The sequence below is a fragment of the Equus przewalskii genome, chromosome 18, assembly GCF_037783145.1.
Source record: "Equus przewalskii isolate Varuska chromosome 18, EquPr2, whole genome shotgun sequence".
Taxonomy (NCBI): domain Eukaryota; kingdom Metazoa; phylum Chordata; class Mammalia; order Perissodactyla; family Equidae; genus Equus; species Equus przewalskii.
This window is the reverse complement of record NC_091848.1, coordinates 11,961,650-11,986,641: the sequence shown is the minus strand read 5'-3', so window position 1 is coordinate 11,986,641 and position 24,992 is coordinate 11,961,650. Positions and strand designations below refer to the sequence as shown.

The 24,992-nt window shown below is 42.3% G+C and overlaps 2 protein-coding genes across 10 annotated transcripts in view; one reads left to right on the top strand and one right to left on the bottom strand.

Moving 5' to 3' along the window:
* Window positions 1–863: 863 nt before the first annotated feature.
* LRRIQ4 (leucine rich repeats and IQ motif containing 4) lies at window positions 864–17,573 on the bottom strand. Of its 2 annotated transcripts, XM_070583065.1 has the most exons (7): window positions 16,902–17,406; window positions 13,850–13,907; window positions 9,263–10,316; window positions 6,854–7,027; window positions 6,259–6,397; window positions 5,022–5,218; window positions 864–1,033 (listed from the first exon to the last, which is right to left on the bottom strand). In XM_070583065.1, the coding sequence occupies exons 3-7, from the start codon at window positions 10,283–10,285 to the stop codon at window positions 881–883; spliced, it is 1,686 nt and encodes a 561-aa protein (XP_070439166.1). In that variant the 5' UTR covers window positions 10,286–10,316; window positions 13,850–13,907; window positions 16,902–17,406; the 3' UTR covers window positions 864–880. The 2 variants fall into 2 exon arrangements, with proteins under 2 accessions (XP_070439166.1, XP_008529336.2); XM_008531114.2 differs by lacking the exon at window positions 13,850–13,907 and having other exon boundaries at window positions 16,902–17,573.
* LRRC34 (leucine rich repeat containing 34) overlaps window positions 17,265–24,992 on the top strand; it is a 21,895-nt gene continuing 14,167 nt past the window's right edge. For 2 of the 8 annotated variants that reach the window (XM_008531132.2, XM_008531125.2), the window contains exons 1-5: window positions 17,265–17,587; window positions 21,054–21,174; window positions 22,303–22,421; window positions 22,520–22,584; window positions 23,581–23,664. In XM_008531132.2, the coding sequence (XP_008529354.2) occupies window positions 17,497–17,587; window positions 21,054–21,174; window positions 22,303–22,421; window positions 22,520–22,584; window positions 23,581–23,664 (480 nt within the window). In that variant the 5' untranslated portion in view covers window positions 17,265–17,496. Of the gene's footprint in view, window positions 17,748–20,589; window positions 20,757–21,053; window positions 21,175–22,302; window positions 22,422–22,519; window positions 22,585–23,580; window positions 23,665–24,992 lie in introns of all 8 variants that reach the window. The other 6 variants (XM_070583068.1, XM_070583069.1, XM_070583071.1 and 3 more) reach the window with 6 other exon arrangements.

The following is a 24,992-nucleotide window of genomic DNA, read 5'->3' as shown; positions in this document are numbered from 1 at the left end:
ACTTGGATGCACTTCAAGTGAATTATGCTGAGTGAAAAAAGCCAATCCCAAATGTTACATACTATGTGATTCCATTTATATGACATTCTTTTTTTTTTTTTTAAAGATTGGCACCTGGGCTAACAACTGTTGCCAATCTTTTTTTTTTTTTTTTGCTTTATCTCCCCAAACCCCCCCGTACATAGTTGTATATCTTAGTTGCAGGTCCTTCTAGTTGTGGGTGACATTCTTGAAATAATAAAATTACAGAGATGGAGAACGGGTTAGGCATTAGGAGAGGGGTAAGTGGTAGGTGTGACCGAAAGCAGTACCACAAGGGAGACGCAGTGGTGGGACGATTCTGTTTTTTGTTGTGCTGGTGGCTACAGGAAGCTACATGTAACAAAATTGCATTGAGATACACACACAGATGAGTGCCTGTATATCTGTGGAGGGTACTGATGTATATTTTCTGGTTTTGTTGTTGTACTATAGTTCTGCAAGATGTCAACACTGAGGGAGGGGGAAGGGTGCATGGACCTCCCTGTACATTTCTTTGGAACTTCCTGTGAATCTACAATTATTTCAAAATTAAAAGTTTTTAAAGTAGACAAGATAGTATAATGAACCTCCCTGTACCTATTATATGCTTCTATTATCAGCTTATGGCCGATCTCGTTTCATTTGGATGCCCCGCGCCTACCTCTCCTTGATGATTCTGAAGCAAATCCCAGGCATCATATCATTTTATCCATAAATATTTCAGTAAAAGTAAGAATGTTTATTTTTATACATAACCATAATTCTGTGAATAATTTGAGTGTGGTAGGCATCCAATTCTTAGATATTTTGCCTTCTTAATCCATCAGAGTTCATTACCTCAATTCAGTAATCTATAGAATTACTTTTTATTTCCCTTTACAGGTTTTCCTTTTACGTCCTTCTTTCCTTTCTTATCTTTCGGAGAATTCTTTCCTTTCTTTTGCATTTTTACCAGTTCTTCAAATACCCCAAGTCCTTTCCGTACCATCATTCCACGCCACCATGCCTGAATCTGAAAACAAGATAAATGCAGACAGCATCAGCTGGTATCGATATGGACTGGGGAGGGTTACAACTCTTTGTTCTGGTACATGGTTTTAAAGATGTGGAGAATGGAATGTGATTAGAACTCTAAACCATATTTTCTCTCTTTCTCAACCGGTCAGTCATCCAGGCAAATTTTGAAAAAAGTATCTGGTGCTTTTTATGTGCCAGGCGCTGTTCTAGATATTTGGGCAACAGCAGCTAAATACCAATGTCACTGACTTTGTGGAGCTCACGTTCCAGTGAGGGGAAGAGACAATGAACAATGAACATGGCAATGTATACTTTGACAGATGTGATAAGTGACATGGAGATGACAGTGCACAGTAAGGAGAATCGGGAGTGCCTATACTCAGCCTTCCCTCGAGTTCCCGGACTGTCTGTGCTCCTACCTACAGCCAGCTCCTAATCCCCCAGCATCTTGCTGCCTCCCACCTACTCAGGAACAGCCCTCCTCCAGGAGTAGACTCTGAATTCCAGTTGTTCGCCATTCCTCCCAGAATAAAGGCTCAAGTTCCTACAGTGGCTTACAAGGCCCTGTCTGATCTGCCCCCTCCCTCCTGTCTCCCCCTTCGCTCCCTCTGCTCCAGCCACGCGGGCCTCCTCACTGCTCAGACCAACAGGCACAGCTCAGGGACTTAGCATTCACTGCTCCCTTGGCCTGGAACACTCTTCCCAGTCTTCAGATGGCTCGCCCCTCCACTTCTTAAAGTATTTATTCAATTGTCATTGCCATGGACTGAATTGTGTCCTGTCCCCCTAACTCAAATTCCTGTGTTGAAAGCCCTAACCCCCAGCATGATGGCATTTGGAAACAGGGCCTTGGTAGGTAATTAGGGTTAGATGAGGTCATGAGGGTAGGGCCCTCGTGACGGGATTGGTGCCCTTATAAGAAGAGACACCAGAGAGCTTGCTCTCCTTCTCCTGTCATGTGAGGGCACAGGGAGAAGGCAGCAGTCTGCAAGGCAGGAAGAGAGCTCCCACCAGAAACTGACCCTGCTGGCACCCTGATCCCAGATTCTAGCCTCAGAACTGTGAGAAGATACATTTCTGTTGTTTAAACCACAGTCTATGGGATCTTGTTGTGGCAGCCTGAGCTGATGAAGGCAGTCACCTTTCCAATGAGGCCTACCCTGACCACCGCATTTAAACTGAAACACCCACAACACACCCACCCACACACTACTTCTGGGAAACTCAGTTCCTCTTAGCTTAAACTTTTTCCCAATACCACTTATCACTTTCTAACACAGGATATAATTTTATGTTTTATATTTCATGTTTTCATTCCTTTCCCATTAGACGTTAAGCAACATGAGAATAGAAATATGTGTCTGCTTTGTTCCTTGATGTCTCTCCAGTGCCTAGAACAGTGCCTGGCACACAGTAGAAGATCAACAAATATTTGTGGGATGAATGAATGAATGAGGTGGGTAGGGGTATGCAGTTTTATAAGGTGGATCAAGGGCAGGCATGAGGATACTGAGCGGAGACTGAACTAACTGAGGGCTGGAGGCTTGTCCATATCTGGGGGAAGCGTCTCTGGGAGACGGAGGAGCCAGTGTTCGCTCTGAGGCAGGAGTATGCTCGGGCCTGGGAAAAACACCAAGGATTGCATTTGTGACCGAAGGAAAGTGAAGATGGGAAAGACGGGATGGGGAGTGAGAGCAGCAGATCAGTTAGGGTGGTGATTTTCCAGGGGGACAGTATTGTCCTCTAGAGCATTCTGGAAATGTTCAGGGCTTTTTGTTGTCTTAAGGTTTAAAGTCTTCAACCGTGTGACATGCACCCTGGTCGGCAAAGATTTTCCGAGGGTTGTGCAGGCTTGGATAGTCTGGAGGCAATCTGTTTCCAGAGCTTCAGCTTCCACGTGTACCCCAGTTCTGAAATGTACTTACCTAGGAACACAGCTGCTGATCCTCCATTCCCACCCACCCCTTCCCACCTGCCCCCCGGCACACCTCTCACCCACCTGCATCAGACTAGAGTGTGTTGCCCTGGACTCCACAAAGCTCTGGGACACCAAAAAAAGGGGCAATTCAAAATAGCAGTATTGATGTTGGCCCTAAGGACTGGGTAACCAATCCTTCTGCAAGACGGGTGGTTTCCAACTCTTGGCTTCCAAGAAAATGGAAGGAAGACCAGTTGGTTTGCCAGCTTAGAGCCTATTGTCTGATTTTTTGGGATACAAATCTAGAAGAAGTTCAGAGATGTGGGAGGCATGGTCATTTAGAACAAAATAATATTGATAAAAAAGGGAAAAAAAGCTTCTTCCATTCTTGTTAACTTTTCTATGGGAACAAGGTTTCTTAGTGCTTCATCTGTAAAAGGAAAAATAGGAGTAGAACCGATGCCAAACCCTGTCTCGTTCCAGCAATAAGTAATATTTATGCAAGGACACACAAACTGTGGGAAGAAAGTCTCTCTCATTTGTTTCTGTATTTCCCCCAAATCCTATAGGTCAAATAATTAAATTCCAAAATTTGTAATAGATTTTATATTGTTTTGGTCAATTTTATACTACTAATGACTGTAACATGGCTCAACCCAGAGTATCAAAAACCCTATAGTCACAGAAAAAGTTTTTTAATTTTAGAATTTAATTGGTATAAATATTTTTGTTGCCTGAAAGTATGAAAGGTGATGTGACTTAAAAATTATATATGTAAATAAAACATTAAAGTCAATTCTGAGGGGAGAGCCGAATGGAAATACATGTTCTAGAAGAAAAAGAAGTGACAAAATTTCTGCTTGTTCAAGTATTTTGTAAACTGATGTTGACCGACATATCAAATCATAATATGTATTTAGATTCCATTGGATACATTTAAAATATTGAACTAATAGCTCTATTTTAAAATATCAATATTTAAATTCACTAGAAAGTAAATCCTTTGCAATGATTTAAATTTAGTGGCAAAAAAGTGTAAAATGTGCAAAGAGACTACATGATTTTTCAAAATGCTTTTAGGAAATCGCCAAAAAGTATTATTTCCGTTCTTGCAGTGTAGTCATTCTTGAGTATATCCATCTTAAAATAAATGTTTTAATATAAATTACTCTTCTTTTTCCTTTATGTTGCAGCTAAGACATTAATTTATTAAAAGTATGCGAATTTGGTAGGTTATATTATCTATTAGTTTAATTTCAGAAGAGTAAAGGAGGTTCACATAATATTTATCACAAAAGGGAAGCGTGAGGTCTGACATGGTTGAGGGCCATTGATAGGCGGTCTTGCAGACCAAAGACTAACTTACTCCAGGTAAAATGGAGAAGCATTGATTTCAGCAGAGGAGGGGCAAGATCTGAGCCATGTTTTAATAGCGTCAGTCTGACTGCTGAGTGGAAGGTGCTATTGTAGGGGGAGTAGATGTGGAAGTAGGGACACTAGTCAGAGGACAAATGCAGCCAGTACCACTGGCTTGGGCCAACTGAATAAAGAATATTGAATATTGGCTGAAGTGGAGACGTTCCTGGTCTGTCTGGGGTTTCCTGATGTCTCCATGGGCCTGGTGGGCAAGAGGAGAGGGCCAAGTCTCTTAGCCCTTTGATTCGAGTTAGTGGCAGGGCAGAGCTCTGCTCTCTAGAACACTGTTCCAGAAATGCTTTCAGTTCTAATATTTCAGCCTTATCTTACTGACTTTGTTAATATAACCTTTTCACTCCAGGGAACAGTCCAGGAATTTTAGAGCATTTGGGGACTTGAGGTTTTGGTTTCTTTTGCCTGTTTGTTGGCTTCTTATCTGACAAAGAGATAAGAGACATAAAAGACAAAAATGCTAGGATGATGTTCAAAAATTCACTTAGCCCTGGGGGACACAAAAGGAAACAAGAGTCTACTCCACAGGGAGCCAAAGGATAGACGTGTGGAGAGCAGCCCCATAATGTATTTAACGCTGCTAAGCCCTCTCCAAAGCAAGCAGAAATGTGACAGCCAGAATTTTCACTGATTTTACCTTTGTTGCCATAATTTTCTCCTTTCTTTTTTTCCGGAGGTAGGCCCGTATGGCCTCAGTGCCTTCAGCGCACACTTCTTTTGGGGGGTCTTCCATAGGATTGTCCGTCAGTGTCAGGGTCTTTAGATTCGCTAGACTATCCAAATTCTCCGGAATGCAGGTGAGCAAGTTGTCCTCCAGCAGTAATTCTTTCAAAGCTGAAACGATTTTTTTTTTTTAAATGATGGATTTATCTTTAAGACAAGCAAAATTAAAATGTGCCTTCTTTAGTTCAGTCCCTTTGAAATGTTTGCTTCCTGCTGTGCCGTGTAACGATAGACATCAGATTTAACGAGGCAAACCAAGTTCTCTTTATAACAACTCAGAGTTGTTGGAGCCAGTGTAAATAAGTATTAGAGACAAGAAAAGAGCAAACACTAAAAAGTGCTGAGATCGTTTTCCTCCCAGGGACCAAGGACAGGATCAAAATGTATGGTCGGAGCATCACATAGGAGTACCGTGTACCCACCCCTAGCTTCTAATCATTGAATGTCTTGTGCGTAGGCAGCAGCTTCCACTTATATTCCTTCATCCTCCTTTCATTAAAGAAGAATAGTCATAGTTTGAAAACAGGTCTATAAACTCGAAAATTCAGCATGCTATGGCAAAAAAATTTTTCTTAATCTGGCCCCAGTAGGAGCTCAGCAAAAACTTGTTAAGTGGATGAAGGGACTGATGGATGTACAAATAAAGAATGGTTTAGCCTAGTGGAAAATGTTTTGGTGTTTAAATATGAATCATATATGATTTATCATGTCAATCATGTAGCTCCAGAAAGTGCCCCCTCCTGATTTCACCACTCTGGGTCAATATGTTTTTTTATTCAAGTGACTTAGTGACCTAACACAAATTTACTGCAAGACCCTCAACTCCAGATTCTTGCATATAGTAGGTATTCAGTTAATTATTGTTGGTGGTGTAATGACTATATAGATGAATGCTAATTTTCTTCGCAGTTGCTATTTACTTTTGTTTTCAGTTCCCAATAAACAATCTTACTGCCTTTGTGAGGCTCTTAGCTGTATTAAGCAGGTACCTGGCCTTTCTCACATTGCTGGTGAGTCCTGCAAGGAGGTAATGGGGTAGGTGTAAGCTCTCTAAACACTGAGACTGGCCTTTAGTAAGGCAAAGAAGCCTTCATCACAGGAAATGCTGGCCTCACACTCTACTAGGCTACAGATCTACTGAGATTCCTCACCTTGTGCTTGGCAAATGGCATCTGGAAGTTGCTTAAGCAGATTGTGGCGGCAATCCAGAATTTTCAAGTTAGGCATTGATCCCAAGGACACAGGCAGGTACTGCAGATGATTGTTCTCTATATGCAGCTCTTTCAGACTCTGAATAACATGAGAGTACACCACAATGATCCTTACATCGAGAAATGAAATTATAATAACCAGACCCACCTGTGAGTTCCCACGCTCTTTCAATGGGGGCCATTAGCCACTGGGATTAAGGGGAAAACCTATCTAAAGAACATGATCAAAAAATAAAATTATTTTTGAGTTAAGCCATTAGACGTGGTTCTCATTTATGCAGGGAAAAGAGAGCATGGGAACCTAGTGTTTATTTGTTTTATGAGAACTTTATGGAAAAACTATTGGCCCCGGGGGTTGGTCAGGAAGGCAGTGGAAGCCTCTAAGTGTAACGAGGACTGCTTACTTGCAGCTGGACTTCCAGCATGGATGAGTCCACATGCAGCCCGGGGGGACACTGCCATGCTTTCTCAGTGTCAGCCAACTGAAGGAATCAGTGGTGTGTACGTCTTTGCCTGCTCATTTGGGGAGGCTTACCTGTAGTCTCCTGATGGATTCTGGCATGGAGGTGAGCTTGGTTCCCTGATCTTGCCCAATGTATAATTTCTCTAAAGACTCTAAAGAAAGGATTTCTTCCGGAAATGAAAAGAACTGATTTCCGGTTAGTCCAAGCATCTTCAATTTTGAAAGTGAGCTGAAGTCTGGAGGTAACTAAAAGTATTCCAAAAAGATAGGTTTCAGGTCAAGGTTATTTTTAATAGCAAGACAATAAATTGGGCTTTTAGTTTAGGTTTTTTTTTTTCATTTTTTATTTTTATTTTTTTTGCTGTGGAAGATTGGCCCTGAGCTAACATCTGTGCCCATCTTCCTATATTTTATATGTGGGATGCTGACACAGCATGGCTTGATAAGCGGTGCATAGTCTGCACCCAGGATCTGAACTGGTGAACCCTGGGCCTCTGAAGTGGGACGTGCAAACTTACCATTGAGCCACTGGGCTTGACCCAGGCTTTTAGTTTTGAGGCAGATTATTAAACAAAAAGTAGAGCAATTTTAGCAATTCCTACTGATGAAAAGTTTGCATATATATTTGCATATATTGTATTCATACTTGCAGATCTAAAGCCTGGAGTTCCACTTTTTCCCTGAGCCTCTCTGCTCTTCTCTTTTATGCACTCCTTTAAATTGGAGCAATTTCTAACCTACTTTATTGCAAATTTTTGAACTGTAGTGTAGCAAATGCTTGACACTATTGAAAGAAAACAGTACTAAAGTTATCAGTGTAATATTGCAATTAAAATATTCATAATGAATTTGGTTATTGGAACTGATCAATTTAGTGACATGACCTCTTATCCTAAAAGGCTTTAATTCAGAAACTGTGAAACTTCAGTTGAAATCTCAGTTGGAAGCAAACACCGAAGGCTATCACGGTTTTATATCTTGTCACACCCTACCCTCCAGTGAACACAGAGGCTGAGTGCCCGTGCGGGTATCATCCACAGACTCCAGGCTTGCAGAGTTGGAAGGCCTTAAAAAGGTCCTCTAATCTAACGCTCTAATATGGTGGTTGAATACGTTCCATAGCTAGCCATCCAGGCCAAATTTAAACATCGCCTCCTGGAATGAAAAGCTCCTTACTCTGGAGGGAGACCTCTAATCATGTTATTTCCTTCCTTTGTCAAGCCAAAATCTGCATCACTATTGTGTCCACCTATTGCTCTCTTTCTGGCTCTCTTAAACCACATGAAAAAAATCTCATTTTTAAAATAATGTCATAATCACCTTATTGATTATGTTAGAGATATCTATTTTCTTGTAGAAGAGAAAGCCCAGCCATATATCTCAACAGCTTCTTACCTCCCTCTGAACCACCGTTCCTTCATCTGGCTTTATTCCTAACTGGGAAACCCTTCCTCACAGGTGCCTTAGGCTGGGTGGAAGGGACGGGTGGAACAGATAAATAATTGGTGAATAGGTCAAAAGAAGGCCCAGTACAGGCAGGCACGATTCAGAATTTAGTGAGTTTTTTTCCAGTACATATTTTTATATTTTTATGACATATATGAATATCCATAAAATGTGTTGTGTGTATGCGTATAGGTAGTTTTGTGTGATTAAAAATTTATAAGTGGTATAAGGTTCTGCAATTTGGTGTTTTGCTTTTTAATAAACACCATGATTTTGAGATCCATCCACGTTGGCACAGATAGCTCCAATTCACTTAAATTATTGTATAGTATTCCATTTCACAAATATGCACAAAATTTATTTGCACATTCCTCTACCACCTGACATTTAGATTGTCTCCCATATTTCATGATTATCAACAAGGTCATGATGAACATTTTTGAACACGCTACCCTGCACACATGTGGGAGAGTTTCCCTGAGACAACTCTGTTCTGTTTGTCTAGAGACAAATCTGTTGCATTTCTCCCATGAGCGGAACATTAAGGCCTAAGGCTGTATGTGTCAGAAAAGGGCGCTGTTAAGCAAACCCTGCTAGGAGGTGGTCTTTGTTAGGAATATAGACCCTGGAGCCCAGCAGCTCTGGGTTGGAACTTGACCCTGTCAGGTACGGGTGTGGCCTTGACAAGTTAGGGAAGCTCGCTGTGCCTCATTTTCCTCATCTGTTATCGAGGATCGTATCACCCACATCAGAAAGTCATTGTGAGGATTAAAGGAGATAATTCATGTAAAACACAGCCTTGTGACTGGCACATACACAATGCAAATAAACATTAGCTACTATTTATGATTCCTATTGTTATTTAGGGAGAAAAAAGTAATATAAATGATCACCTTTTGGATATATTTGTTAAACCTGGACTTTTGCCCATCAAGTCAGTTGGAATTTGCTGATGTTTAGACAGAGAACCACACCAACTTAGGGCAGAAAAAGCCCGTGAGAGCATAGTGACGTAGCCAGGAGGGGAGTCAGTACCTGCCATATTTTATTATCATCCAGTGCCAAGATCTCCAGGTCCTTCAGCGCACAGATCGGCAACGGACAGTGTACTAGGTGGTTCTGGCTGAGATCCAGGAAGCGCAGGTGCACCAGCCTCCGGAAGGAGCGCGGCAGCGAGCGCAGGCCGGTGCAGCGCAGGTAGAGCAGCAGCAGCGAGGTCCACTTGCAGAGGAGGCGCGGCACCTTCTCCAGGTGGTTCCCGCTCAGCGCCACCTCCGTCATCCCCGGGAGCTGGGCGAGGGCGCGCGGGATGGTGTGGAGGCGGTTGTGGGATAAATCCAGCACTGACAGTTGTCTGCACTGGCACAGCGACTCGGGTAGGCAGGGCAGGCTGTTATAAGCCACAAAGAACTTTTGCAGCCTCTCCAGGTTCCTGATCTCTTCTGGGATGACACTTAGTTTGTTCTCATCCAGGTCAATGATCTCCAGGTTGTAGAGAAGACACAGCTCAGGAGGGAACACTTCAAATTTGTTTTGCTTCAGGTAGATCTCCCTGAGTTTGGTCTCGTTCACTATTTCTTTGGGCAGAGATTTCAGGTGGTTTCCAGCCAGTCCCAGCAGCTCGAGATGGTGAAGGAGTTTAAAGATGACGACGGGGATCTCCTCCAGGTCGGTGTGGTAGAGGCGAAGCTCGCGCAGCGTGCGGATGCCGCTGAGGACGGGAAGGGAGGACGGCAGCAGAGGGTTGTCGCTCAGGTCCAGGCCCTCCAGGCTGCTTAGCTCCCCCAGCTCGGGGCACAGCGTCCTCAGCTTGTTTTTGTTCAGGTAAAGGATTCTCATGTTCTTTAAACGCTGAATATCCCTGGGGATTTCTTCAATCTGGTTGTTTTCCAGATGCACTTCTTCTAATTCTTGTAATTCTAAGATCTCTGACGGAATGGTAGCCAAGCTCTGATTCGAAGCATCCATGAAAAATGTTCTATCAGAGGCCTGTTGTGGATCATTTTTCTGAGGAATTTTAGATGACTGTTCTACTGATTTTATGATGTCATTTGCCATTATTTTGATAGTAGGTTGAAATATTCAAAATCTGAAACGTGTATTGTCAAAAGAAAAAGAAATTCGAGTTTACCTGCCACTAGACTTGGTATCCTTAAGAGAAAAAATTAAAATTTAGTTGATTAAATGCAGTGCTTGACATTATGACGCAACGTAAAATGCAAGTTTTTGTGTTTCATGTTGGGAGAAGTATTGAAGCATAGATTCCTCTTTCTCCTAAAAGGTTGACTCATGACCAAAAAAAAAAAAAAAAAAAAAAGGATTGTCTATTTTCAGCTTTTAAAAATGCCTATCTTGATTCTATTTCCAGGTAGGATGTAGAAGTTTGCAAAAGATCATTGCTCTTACCGTAAACACTGAGAAAACACTAGGAAAAAGCAATATTTTAAAATATCGTATTTTTCCTTAAAGCCACCTGAGTTGTGCATGCAAAGAAGGCCAAAAAAATTAAATTCTGGAGATGGACTAGCCTCTCCTAAACAAGCAGAGACCAGAGGGCACTTTCACGCCTGGCGGCATTTTCAAGTTTGGGGACTGGCAGTTAGGAGTCGAGCTGTCCACAGGCATAGGCAAAGGAACTTCTGGGACACGGAGAAACCAGCCCAACTTGTAACCGCCACATGTGAGCCAGCGTGGTGGATGAGAATCTGGAGCAGCCTCAAATGCAGGGTCAGGTCTCCCCACCTTAGACTGGGGTTGACTCAGTGGCCTTGGGGAAAGTTGTCGGCTGGACTAAAAAGCAGAGACAGACCCTGTCCTCTCACGGTCTCAGATCCCTAAGCCTGGCTGCAGGGAGGGGCTTAAATCCCTAAGCAGGACCTTTGCAATTGCAGTGAATCAAAATGCACTAAAGCTGCAACCCAGAAAGAAATTAAATGAAGAGAGAAATCATGCCCAGGGATTAGAATACTCAATAATGTTAAGATGTCGGTACTATCCAAATGGATCTATTGTTTCAATGCAATCCCAAGCAAAATCTCAGCAAACTTTTTTTTTCCTTTTTGGTAGAAGTTAACAAGCTGATTCTAAAATCTATATGAAAATGCAAAGGACCTAGAATTGTGAAAGACAGTCTTGAGTAATAAGAACAAAATTGGGAGATTTACATTACTAGATTTATAAATCTTATAAATCTAAGATGTTAATATTGTATTACAGAAGACCACATCCTTTGTCACTAATACACACCTACACGTACACCCAAAGCCTAAGGGGGAAAGGGGAGAAGACTATGACATGATGGTGGCCAGGCTGATTGTAGCATCTTTGACTTGCCTTCTAGGATGGGGGCTTTCCTGCTGGAGTGCTGGGCCTCTCATTCGGCACAGAGGCCCGGTCCCTAGATGGAGGGGGTGTGTTTCCAGCCCCTCACTTAATATTACTGCTCCTTGCAGCACAACAGTTCAGACCCTTGTTACTCTATTCCTAGCCTCAAAAAGAGCTCTGGGACAGTGTTGGTCTCTATTATTTAAAGAAAGCAAAATATTTATCGTTGATTAAATTATGTCTAGAACGAGCTGTCTCCAACATTTTTGTCATTTGGTCATCAGACAGATTAAATTAATCTAATACTGTTCAGTCCTGTAGGATAAAAATCTCCAGTTTCCTATACACAAACTCCTGACAATGCTGAAGGCTCCTAGATCATCCACAGTATCCAGACTGAGGCGATGATACAGACAAAATAGAACACCCAACACATTTATTACGTGCTCTAGGCTTTACTTAAGTTATTCAATCTTCCCAAGAACCCGAGGAAGGTGGCACCGTTATGAGCCCTGTTTTACAGATAAAGAAACTAAATTCGAGAAAGGCTCCTCTCAGAAGATAGGAGGAGGTGGGAGGAGGAGCGGAGATTTGACTTAACCTCGCTGAGGTTTTTAACATCATTTGTTCACAGGAAGCCTGGTTTTTATTACAATCATTCTTCTTGGGTGTGAGGTTTCAGCCTTGATTTTCTTTTTCAGCCTTCCAGTGGTCATCGGGGGAAATTTGTGTGGACCGGCCATCCTGATTAGGGTTAACACAGGTGCGTCTGGGCTTCCAGACACATAGAAGAACTTATTTCTCCAAACGTTCATCTTGCTGCCTGATGAGACCTGCCTAGGATTGAAGGGAGAACTAAGGAGTTACACAATCTTCCGTGGAGCAAAAACGTTAAGATAAGCTGTGCTCACTACAGCTGTGCATATTCAACAGGATCAACTGTTCAAAACTAACCAGGCCTTTCTGTCCCTCCTTAGTATATGAGTGAGCTGTCTTTCCAGGAAGTCAAGGTCCAGATGTCAAGATTTAGCCTTGCAAGGCCAAACGCAGGCCGAAGATAAAAACTAACCAGAAAAGTCCAGAGAGTCAAGGAAAAAGAAATTCAGTCTTCAAGGCCAGACGCATGCTGGTGGGAAGGCGCCAACCAGCAAGGCCGCATGCTCCCTCTCCCCTCCCTAAAACCCCAGCACATGCTCTCCCTCCCTTCCCTAAAACCCCAGATTAAAACCCCTACCTTTTTCCCTTCAAGGAGGTGGATCTGAGTTCTAACTCCCATCCCCTTGTCTGGCTGCCTTTTGATAGTAAACCTCTTTCCTTGCCACAAGCCTGACGTTTCAGTTATTGGCCCTACTTTGTGGCGCATAAACGAACCTGTGTTTGTGTGTGGTAACAGAATGTCTGAAAGTGTGTGTACATATATTGTTTCTCCTTAATGATATATCCCACATGTGTCCCGAACCAATTTGGCCCTCTAAAAGCTATATATAGTATATCTATTAGCAGACTCAATGAAAGGAGGTTGTAAAGCCAGGATTTGCAATAGTTATACCAGTAATTCAGCCACAGTAAATAAGAATGGGGAAGATTGATTTCTTATTGGCATTTTTTCCTAGAGATTGCCACCTGAATGTGGTCAAATTACCTTATTACAAACCAATATTACTGTGGAGTTTCTGTTGCATTGGAATAACTGTTTCATCATCATTAAAAGGAGCCAGGGTTGGGTAGTTTAATAACTAGCCCTTCTTTGTGTACCTTTAATGTCTGAGAAAACCATTTAGGAAAATAGTCAATCCTCTCAAATTGACATCAAGTGTTGATACTTTTGTTTCCAAGTCTGATTACAACTGGCTAGATAAGATTAGGGTCCCGAGGTTAATATGGTGTGTGACTCTCTCTGATAGCATAAATAACCATTTATGATTGACCTAGGACTGGAGAATCATGTAATGGTGACACTACCCTTTGCTTTGATAAAAATTTCTGGGAAACTATTAGATCCCATGGAAAAATTTTAAGTCTCCACTCAGTACTGAGGTGAATTCCCATATAAGCTTCGGACTTGAGTAGAAAACTTTTATAAGTAAGAAATTTTAGATTTTCGGCAGGGGCAAGAGGGAATCTAAATGGCTTAGCCAATTATAAAGGCAGGATTCTGGGTATGATATTACGATATAATAAGAAATATATATTTGGTCTTTGTTCTCACATTCCTGATACGAGCTTCTAAAACGCTTGGAATTTTCTGAGTGAAAGGAGCATCTTTTGTTATTCATAATAAGCCCCCTTCAAACCTACCTGAGTTTATGCTAAGGAGGTAACTCTTGCTGGTCCCATGATAGCTTCAGGATAGCGGCTTGTTGGCAGAGGAACCAATCATGTGATTAGAGTGTTGAAACTTTCAGGCCCCCCTACCCAACTCCAGGGAGGGGAGAGGGGCTGGAGATTGAGTTAATCACCCATGGCCAATGATTTAGTCAATCGTCAATCATGCCTATGTAATGGAACCTCCATAAAACCCCTCAACAATAGGGTTTGGAGAGCTTCCGGGTTGGTAAACACATCAAGGTGCCGGGAGCGTGGTGTGCCCCTTCCCCATACCTTGCCCTATGCATCTCCTCCATTTGGTTGTTCCTGAGTTGTGTCCTCCATGATAAACCAGTTATAGTAAGTAAAGTGTTTCCCTGGGTTCTGTGAACCATTAAAGCAAATTATTGAACCTGAGGAGGGGGTCGTGGGAACCCCTGATTTGTAGCCCATTGGTGGAAGTACAGGTGACAACCTGGGACTTGTGACTGGCATCTGAAGTGGGAAGCAGTCTTGTGTGACTGAGTCCTCGACCAGTGGGGTCTGTTCTAACTCTGGGTAGTTAGAGTCACAATTAAACTGTAGGACACCTAGTTGGTGTCCAGAGAGAACTGGAGAATTGCTTGTTATGGAAAACCCACACGTTTGGTCTTACAAGTGTTCTGTGAGTAGAAACTGATCATGGTTAGTACTGGGCTATTGACATGCTTGATATGTTTTCTTCTTATGAGAAATGGTAGAAGGGAAAAAAAAGCTATAATCTTGTAATGAGCTCTGAAAGTTTTGTAGAGCAAAGAGTTCTCCCAAGCTGGGATTCAGTAACTGTGTCCTTTTGAAAATCTCTGATCAGTCATCTGAAGGTGAAAAAGGCCTTAGAGGAACGTTCTTTAGCCAGAATTGTTGGCTCGTGCTGAGCAGTGTGCGCCCATCCCCATCGTCGCCAAATTATTGATCTGAAATAACTTCTCACACTTGTTTCCTTTCAATAGATCCCAAAGTGGTATTTTATCCCTTTTCAAAAATGTATCTTCCCCTCATTCCTCTGCCCACACCGCTAGACAAAACCTTTTCTTTTTCTTTGGAATTTGGTTTTTCAAACTGTCATCTTGCCTAATGAGCATGAAGGTTTTGGGCACTATTCCACCACTAAGCACTGAGAAAGTTTCTCTTCTCATCAGATAATGAGAAGGTAAATTTTTCATACAATTCAGTCATCTTTTATCCATGGGCCAAACCATTTGTAATAACAGAACACTCATTTTGCCATCTGCATACTCAGTACCTAAACAACACGTATGCAGGAACAGCACCGGAAGTCAGCACTTCAGATGCTCAGCAGAAAATTCAACCAGAAATTTCCTCTGTTCCGGCATTTGTTGAGTCATCTGATAGTTGGGAAAAATAGCTAATGGATGTTAGCTACTAACTCCCCCAGATCCTTCAGTTCCACTTCCATATTATCAGGAAACAACGTAGCACATTATCTGTGTTTCCTTCCCTAAGTCATAAGTAAATACCATGTTGTTGGCTTTTCAAACAGAGTTACAATAAAAGAAACAATCATTTGAAAAATATTTCTGGATCTCCTACAAAACTATAGTCAAAGATACACCTGTTAAGTTACTAATATAAAGATCTACCTACTCAACCTTCCTACTACAAGGGGCCAGAGGAATGTAAATGCTGCCTTTTATTGAAGCACGGGGATTCCACACCCTCATATATTCTCTTTGGTTTTGACTTCTAGTAAAGCTCAGATTGAAGTCAGACCTCCACTCTGGGTTCTGGACACATAAGCACCTAATGAATCAACTTAAGTTTCCTTAAAGCCCCTCAGCAACATTTCTCTCCCCCACCCCGCTACCCCCAATCAGTGGTTCTCAAGGGGAGGGTTTTTTTCAAACGGCATCCCTTCTCTGTCTGGAAATCATTGGGGATAATGAGAAGTGTACCCATGGAAATGAGTTTTACAGTTGATCACCCTATTTGATGTACATTTTGACATTGCAGGCTGTAGTTCTGTGTAAATACTTTTGTTTTTGTCTTGCTAAGGCAGAACAGTGCTGTGGGTGCTGTTGGTCTGATTACAGCAGCTCTTTTCTGTTTGTTCTGTTCTGACCCTGTTTATGAGTCACTCTCTAGAATAAAAGTCTGATTTTGCGCTTCTTGCTCCCTTGGAAGAGTCTCTCTCCCTTCTCCTGGAGTAGTAATTAATTAACCCTCAACCTCTCTTTACTTTCCTCCACCTTCTTAACCCAGAATACTTTAAAGGAGGCATGGGGAAGGGCAGACGCTGAATTGTACCTGCACTCACACTTTAGTATTTAATCCACCTTTCAACATTGTTGGTAGCACATGGAGAAACGAACACATAAGTGTCTGTTTTCTACCATCATCATGTTTAACTTGAAGAAATGTTATTTTGAGTGATGTTTAAAATATTTGGGGTACACAGGGTTTCAAGAGACCCCTGACTTGCCGAGGACAACAATTTCTTAGCAGTGGCGCACTGGTCTGGAATTGCCTGTGGGGAGCATGAGGGAGAGAGGACCGGGACGCTTTATTTGTCCTTTGAACTGTGTTCATAAACGGTCTGGTTTCACCTTCTCACAGGCAAGCAGTCTCTGGCTGGCTCCAGAGTCCTCTACAGGGCCCTTGGACTTCCTTCTCTTTGATCTATGGCAACCCCAGACAAAAGGCTTTTCCTTCTCTCCTTCCACTTCTTCTTCCTCTCACATCCAAGTACCAAATCCTGACCACGTTACTATGTAACTATCCTGGGTTCTGTCCCCTTCTCCTTGTCCCAAGTCCAGCCTTAGCTGAAGCCTTATTACCTCTCCTGGGCTCCTGCAGCTACTTCAGATTTCGTCTCCCCTCGGCCATATCAAACCCATCCTCCATCAGCTGACCCCGATCTGAGGGCTCCCAGCGCCCTCCCCCATCGCAGTTGTGCTTCTCAGAGGACGCACAGGACTCCACGTGGATCTGGCCTTGCCTGCTGCCGTGCCCCCCGCCCCGTATTCATCTGGGCAGCCCCAAGTACCTGCGCTTCTCCAGCACGCACCAAGCCGTTCTGCCCTCAGGCAGGTTCACTCGACCAGTCAGGATGTTACCTCCTCCCAGAAGTCCTCTTCGATGCCCCTGCCCTTCCACAAGACTGATCTACATGGCCCTTTATGCTGCCTAGCTCCGCGCCCTATCCATGCAGGTGCTCTATCTGCTTTTGCACTTGGCCCCCGCCGGTCTGTGCGCACTTTGGGGAGGGGACTGTGTCATAATCGTTTTTGCAGCCCCGGCCTCTAGCCCATCACCCGTGCTCCCTAAACCTCGAGAACTCCTCCCTGAAAAGGAGCCGGGGCGCCCTCCCTCAGAGTGTCTTTAAACCAGGGCGGGGTGACCTGGACCCAGACGTGGTGACCAGGGAGCCTCCATCGCATCTGCGGTCACTGCCTACCCACTCTGGCCTCAGGACTCAAGCGGATAATGGCAGGGGACCGCGCAGCCGGCTCGACGCCGCGCTCGGGGTTTTGCAGACCGCGGGCACCCCCACGCGGCACGCCGGCGGCCTGGGCGAGGCAGGCGCATGCGCGCGGTCGTCATGACAACGCCGCCGCCGCGGCCCGCAGGGTGAGAGAGACATGTGGACCGGCGGCGAGGAGGCTCCCTGGACGGAGTCCCAGTCTCCCCCTCCCGCCCCCGCTGCGACCCCTGCCTCGGCCGACGGCCGCGGTAAGCTGCAGGGTGTCCTTCGGCGCCGGGGCGAGCTCGGGCCCGTTCCCCCGAGCAGGCTGCGGCCGGAACTTTGGGGCGCCCCCAAACGCGGGCGGAAGGGGAGCCCAAGTCCCAGCAGCGGGGCCGCCCTTCGCGCTATAGGTTGTCCTGACGGAAGGTGTGTCTGTCGCTTTGCTCTTACGGTCTCCGGGAAGGGTGTCTGGATGCTCTTCTCGGGCCCTTTTCTGGGGAAGCTCCAGCGGGGCCCAGTGGGCAGGAGGGTCTCGAGAACATTCCGACTGTGCATCTCTGTGCCGCTCCGTTTTAAATATGTCTGCGTCCGAGGATTCTCTCTAGCAAAGGAAGCACAGCTGCACTACCTTCGTCCCCCACCTTTGCAGTTTGGATGCTTGTTTTAAGTCTGTGAATATGGCACTGTACCAGGAGCCTGACGTACTCCTCAGTGCACCCGTGGGATGGGCATAGTTATGCTCTGCCTTCAGCATCAGAGGAAATTTAAGATCGGAGAATTTAAGTCACGTGTTCAAAGTCACACAGCCGATTCTGGATAGGCACCCAAGTCTGACCCTCGACGCTTTGCTTTCCCAGTACTTGCTGTTCCCGTATAGGAGGGCGTAGGGAACCACCTCCAAAATGAGCCCTGTCCCTAGAAATTTTAAAACGTGCTTCTAGGTGAAAATTATTTGAAATTCAAGACACAGGTGTGGATGAAAAATGAAGTTTGGGTTATACGTTCTTAACATTTTCCTGTGTAACTGGTTATTCCTAGTTTTTGCTTTACAAATTGTAGACTGATTTATGATGTTTCTCCTAATATGAATACAGTATAGGGAATAAATTATTGGTGCCATAAAATCCTGACTACAATATTTAGGTGAATTTTAAATAAAAGAGAGAGTAGCTGAAAAACAGAGCAGAAACTTTTAAATACTCTAAATCCAATGCCAGTTAATTAAATAGGTAAATTCTTGTAACTTTCTTTGGCTACTTGTAGTCTAAGATTACTTCGTGCCTTCACAGAGTCTTGAGTTGTAAGGCTGACACATTTCTGCTTGTCCTGGGTGTTGCAGCCACCCGCTCTCAGTGATTTTCTCGGGGCGTCTGTCTTATTTTTAATACCGAGGAAGGCAGTTGGCAGAAGGGAGGAAAGAAGCCCAGTGGGAGCCCAGCTCCAACAAGTGAATCTGTTTGAGATCTACTTGCTTTGTTTCCCGTTGAGGACACTAACGTAGCGTTTTCTAGATTGCATTCTGTGTGAACCGTGGTCACGTAAGTCTGGGAAATGGAGCGGTTTTATCTTCCCTCCCCTCCAGGCTCAACGATTTGAAGAGTTTTTGTGCACCTGAGTGTTTTAAACGTCCTGAGAAGTGTTGTAGATAGAGAGGTCTGTCTAGCCTTGTTTAGTTCAGCACTTCTCGAACTTATTTGACAATAAAACCCATTCTATTTAGAACATCTTTGGTCATCTTGCAGATTAGTATTCCACAGAACACAGTTTGGGAAATATTGTGCTAAAAGATTTTTTAAGCACATGAAAATTTCCGAAAATAAGTGAAGGATTTCTTATGTCCATCATCCGTGAGACAGAAATTATGCTAACATTAAACATTTTCAGAGAATATCTGATGACATGGAAGATTGCTCACAATATAATGTTAATTGAAAAAAGATATAGAACTATACTGAAATATTCCAGTTTTGTTTAAAAATGCTTATATGTGCATATAAAAGAAAAGCAACAGGGAGGAAATACCCCAATCTCAATTGTAGTGGTTCTTTGGCAGTGGGATTAGCTGATGAATGTTTATTTTGTTTTTGATATTGAAATTTCAAAGTTGTCTAGAATAAGTGTGGGTTAAATTTATTTTTAAAAAGCTTATTTTATAAGCCAGACAGAGAAAGACAAACTCTGTATGATTCCACTCACATGTGCAAGATAAACACATGGACAAAGAGAACAGTTAGTGGTTACCAGGAGGAAGTGGGATGGGGGTTCGGCACAAAGGGTAAAGTGGTGCACCTGTAATATGACTTACGAATAATAATATACAACTGAAATTTCACAACGTTGTAAACTATCGTAACTTCAATTAAAAAACCCAAATATATAAAAAAGTTTATTTTAAAAAACTGTAAGAAAAGTTTATTTGCTTTCATTTTTAATATAATGTTCCTCATCTTTAATCTTGTTTGCAAATTTTTAAGCAAACTGATTAGTTCATATAGTGCAGAAATCCACTCAGCAAAGAACATCTCTGAGATGTAGAGACTTGGAGAGGCTGGCTCCTAAAGACACCAGGCTGGTTCAGTAGTGAGATCTCTGAGCACAGATTTTCCAAGAGACGTACACAAAAGGTAGGACAGAACCAAAGACAGTGGTATGTGCTCCTAGGAAAGTGACAGTGTTGTTTCCACCCCAGAAATTCTGGGCCTTGAAAAATGCTTTTAAAGTAATATTGAGGGGGCCGGCCCCGTGGCCAAGTGGTTGAGTTCGTGTGCTCCACTTCCTCGGCCCAGGGTTTCGATGGTTTGGATCCTAGGCGCCGACATGGCACCACTCATTAGGCCATGCTGAGGCAGCGTCCCACATGCCACAACTAGAAGGACCCACAACTAAAAATATACCGCTATGTACCAGGGGGCTTTGGGGAGAAAAAGGAAAAATAACACCTTTAAGGTAATATTGAAAACATAAGACGATTAAGGAAAGCTGCAGGTATAACAGAGGAAGGGGATCTCTTCTGCTTTGTTTCCCTCTTCTTTATTAAGGACTGAACAGGGAGAAAATCACCTTTAAAAAGAGGAAGTGGAAGGCCAGGGTAGGTGAAGAGCTTCTCTGAGCCAGACCTCCACTTGGTGTTAGGAAGAACTGACAGCTATATTCAAAAATGCCTTCCACTTGCACGGTGGAGAGGGTATCCAAGAAGCCCACGGAGCTTGGTGGCTTTTCAGATCCCTACTGAATTTAGATTCTCTGATAAAATTGTCTTTTTATGAAGCCATTAAAGAAACCTTGAGTCACCGTAACCCAGAGCGGCAGAGCAGAAAGAGGCTTTGGAGTCAGTTGATTCTGTACTCTGCACTTATTAGCTGGATGATTTTGGACGAAATATGTAATTTCTGTGGATATCATTTTCCTCGCTACCAGGCCTGTTACATAACTGAGGTTAGTTCTCCCTTTATGTCACTTCCAAGTTAGTGTCTGCCCACCCTCAGTGGTGCTCCTGTGGCTCTGGTTCTCCAAACAGCATTTTTATTCTCTCACGTTCCGTCCTTCTTTTTCTCTAGTCTTCATTCTGTCTCCCTTTCTTCCCCACCCCCGAATCTCTACACACACACAGTCATATCTTTGAAATAAGTGTAATATATCTATATCTGTATCTATACTTATTTTTTTTTTTGGAAAAAAAGCTCCTGGGATAACTTATATGTAATGAAGCATAATGCATTTATTTTTCAAAAGCTCCAGAACCGTTTGACAGTCTCCAGGAACATTATAATAATCTATGTATGGAAAAGTCCCAGAAAATTAATCCTTTTATATTGCACATACTCCAAGAAGTGGATGAAGAAATTAAAAATGGGTAAGGAAGACAAATCCTTGATTACATGTGTAATATTCACTGATACAGATTTGTGTGAAAATCCTGGAATACTGAGTGATTTTATACTTGCAAATCCTTGGTGAGACAGACCTCTTTTTTGATTCAGAGCAGTAGATGACTGACGCTGTTAGTAGGGCTTGGAGGTAGTGCAGGATTCTGGGAATGTAACTGTGGGCCCTCCAGGACCAAGTCCACTGTCCCCATCCCTTATAACAGAGTGATTAAGAATTGCCTTTCAGAAAATTTGCAAAGTCACAGAGCCAGAGCATGCACAGAAGAAGAAGTCTTGACTTGAAATGACCACGGAACCAAAGTTTCTCCTCCCCATGGAAACAAAGGACCAGGACATGACCGGAACGTAAAAGTCAGACTCTTATCAGAAGTGAGAGGGTCCCTCATTCAGGAAGATCCAACGTTAAAATTCCTTCCCCATCTCAACATAAGTGTTTAGAATCCTATCATAAAAGTTTAGAGCCTCATCATAAAAGTTTAGAACCTCACCATAAACATTTAGAAACCCTGTCATAAATGTTTAGAAGCCCAACAATCAAAATCTGTCCTGCCAGCGTTTCCGCATGCCAGCCTGCTCTCCCTAATCTCTTAAATTTCACTCCAAATCCTGAATGAGGGAGACACATCTGAGGGCACGTGCCCCCTGTCTCCTTGTGGATCGATCTTGCAGAATAAAGCTGCTTTCTTCCCCAAAAGCTGATGCTGTGATTAATTGGGCTCTTCATGTGCATTGGGTAAGAGAACCCCAATTTTGTGCAGGAACAGGAAGATCCCTAGATCAGCAGTCTCCAAGTCTGGACTCCGGATTTGTCCTTAACTCCTGTGAGCTGCGGTTATTTAGGCAAATTATTGAAGTCTTCAGTGTCATTATCTACCAAGTGGGATACTTTGTTTTTTTGTGTGTGTGTGCAAAATTATATAGCGTATATTAAATTGCTTTGCAAAATCTAGAATATTCAGTAAAGTTACTTGGTTTAAATCTATATTGTGGTATGTACTTGGTTCCAGTAAATGCTATCCGTGATGTTACTTTTCACACATGAAGAAAAAATACTTTTCTTTCTTTACTGGGTTTCTTTTTTTGTATTTTAACAGGTTGGAAAGAATCACATTAAACATTGCTGGTAACAGTCGCTTAACACCAGTAGAAAGAGTAACAGGTGAAGATTTTTGGATTCTTTACAGAATTTTAAAGAAGAATCCATATATTACTGGTATGTCTCCTTAAGAACCATTACCTCCTGTTTTCATTGTCCTGATTTTAAGTATTCATTACAAGAAGTATCAGCTTCTATTCGTCTGTGTTCTTCAGGTTTGGATGTTAGATATAACCTCCTAAGTGATGTTGGCGCATACTATGCTGCAAGACTGCTTCAGGTATTAATTTAGAACAAAATGTTCTTCGTTCTGTTTTGTTTTTCTCCCAGGAGCCAGTTAAGAACGAGTCTGTTCTCTCGAACGTGCAGGGTGTGAGCACCCCACGCTTGCTAAGTTAACCTGTATTGCAGACTTCACTTTGGAGACCCCCCGAGCTGAAATGCTGCATTATGGTTGCATTCTATTTAAGAACGACTGTGCTCTGCCAATCAGAGTAGGTGTACTTGAAGAAAAGGCCCTGTTTCAACCTTAGAAGATTGACAAATGTGTTTATCTGTGCTTTCAGTTACAATGTTTAAAGCAGCATATATCATTGTTTTGATTCCTCCCTTGAATTGGCTTTTTAATTTCCTAACTTCTTGTCCCAATCTCATCTGCTAAAAGTGCTTCTAATAGCTTAAAATGATCTTAAAATTCTCATCCATAAAATGGCATACAACATAACGACAGAGTGAAGATATAAAAAAATAGGAAGTAGACAAGTTATTCTTAGCAATCACAAATAAAAATGCTGCAAAAATCATCATCGTCAAAATGGTCTTAGTTCTGTTTACCATGAAGCCGCCTAGTCAATGGCACACACACAAAACACTCGTCTTGCAAAATGTCTATGGTCCTGACCCTGTGCTGTATTTATAACACTTGAAATACACTGAAAGCCTGTTTATGGATTTAGTCTCAGTAGAGCTGGTACCTAGAGTTCCTGAGTCATCTTTTGCAAACTTGTTGTACACTATGCTTAAATACATAAAGTACATCCATACTTTGAATCATTGGTCAAAACTGAATATAGTATTTTTCTTTCATTTATATTGCAATTATGTTTAAATGAGAATGGTGATTTTTTCCTTAAAGGTAGTTTCTTTTGCTGGACTTTCAGATTTTCTGGGTTATAAAGATTTTCTTTGGAGGTAAACACTTAAAGCAGCTCTTGTATATTGTTGATTGGTTTCTAATAATACATGTGTAAAGCCTTCTTTTCTTTCCTTATTTTAGAAACAACCTTATCTCATTTACTTAAACCTTATGTTCAATGATATTGGCCCAGAAGGTGGAGAATTGATTGCTAAAGCACTGCATGTAAGCATTTCTGTACCTTACACGAACATCATTTTATGTGGGAATTTTAATTTTGGATAGCTTGGAACCAGCAGAATAAAATGTTAATGTGTATAAATGTAAATTGTATAATGTAACATATTATTTTAATATTGTGGGAATGTCTATTTTTATTGCACTTCAATTTATTAAAATGTGGACATTATATGAACAGTTTTGAAATAACTTTTAAAAATAAAAAGCTTCATTAACATATAATTCACAGACATAAAATTTACCTTTTTAAAGTGTTCAAGTGAGTGGGTTTTTTAGTATATTCACAGAGTTGTGCGACCATCAGCACTATCACTGTTTTTAGAACATTTTCACCCCAAAAAGAAGCCTTGTACTCATTAGCAATCCCTCTCATGCTTTTCTCCCCCACTCCCCAGCCCCTGACAGTTACTAATCTACTTTCTGTCTATAGATTGCCTATTTTGGACATATAAATGGAATCACACATGTGGCCTTTTGTGACTAGCTTAATGCTTTCAAGGCTCATCCATGTTGTAACATACTTCGTTCCTCTTTATTGCCGAATAATATTCCATTGTATGGATATATCACATTTCGTTCGTCCATCAATTAATGGACATTTGGGTATCCACTTTGTAATGAACAATGCTACTATGAATATTTGCACACATTTTTGGGTGCACATGTTTTCAGTTTTCTTGGGTATATACCTAGGAGTGGAATTGCTGGGTCGTTTGGTAACTGTTTAACCTTTTGAGGTACTGCCAAACTTTTCCAAAGTGGCTGTCCCTTTTTACAATTCTACCAACAATGTATGAGTGTTCCAATTTCTCCACATCCTCACTGGCGCTTGTTATTGTCTATTTTGATTTTAGCCATTCCTATTGGTATGAAGAGGTTTTGTGCTTTTAATCTGCAATTCCCTAATGAATAATCATGCTGAGCATCTTTCCACCTGCTTATTAGCCACTTGTGTATTTTCTTTGGAGAAATGTCTATTCAAATCCTTTGTGCATTTTTAAATTTGATTATTTGTCTTTTGAGTTGTAAGAGTTCTTTATATATTCTGGATACAAGTCCCTTATCAGATATATGATTTTCAGATATTTTCTCTCATTCTGTAGGTTGCCTTTTCACTTCCTTAATAGTGTCCTTTGAAGCACAAAATTTTTTTTTTTTTAAAGATTGGCACCTGAGCTAACAACTGTTACCAATCTTTTTTTTTTTTTTCCTTCTGCTTTATCTCCCCAAACCACCCCCCGCACATAGTTGTATATCTTAGTTGCAGGTCCTTCTAGTTGTGGCATGTGGGATGCCGCCTCAATGAGGCCTGA

Bases quoted from the DNA above. Each gene is read 5' to 3' on its own strand.
- LRRIQ4 (XM_008531114.2), bottom strand. From the start codon at position 10,285: ATGGCAAATGACATCATAAAATCAGTAGAACAGTCATCTAAAATTCCT. The intron at 7,028-9,262 runs GTACTGACTCCC...GAATACTTTTAG, and splicing joins ATGATAATAAAATATGGCAG to TTACCTCCAGACTTCAGCTC. The intron at 1,034-5,021 runs GTAAAATCAGTG...TCTTGTTTTCAG, and splicing joins AGAAAATTATGGCAACAAAG to ATTCAGGCATGGTGGCGTGG.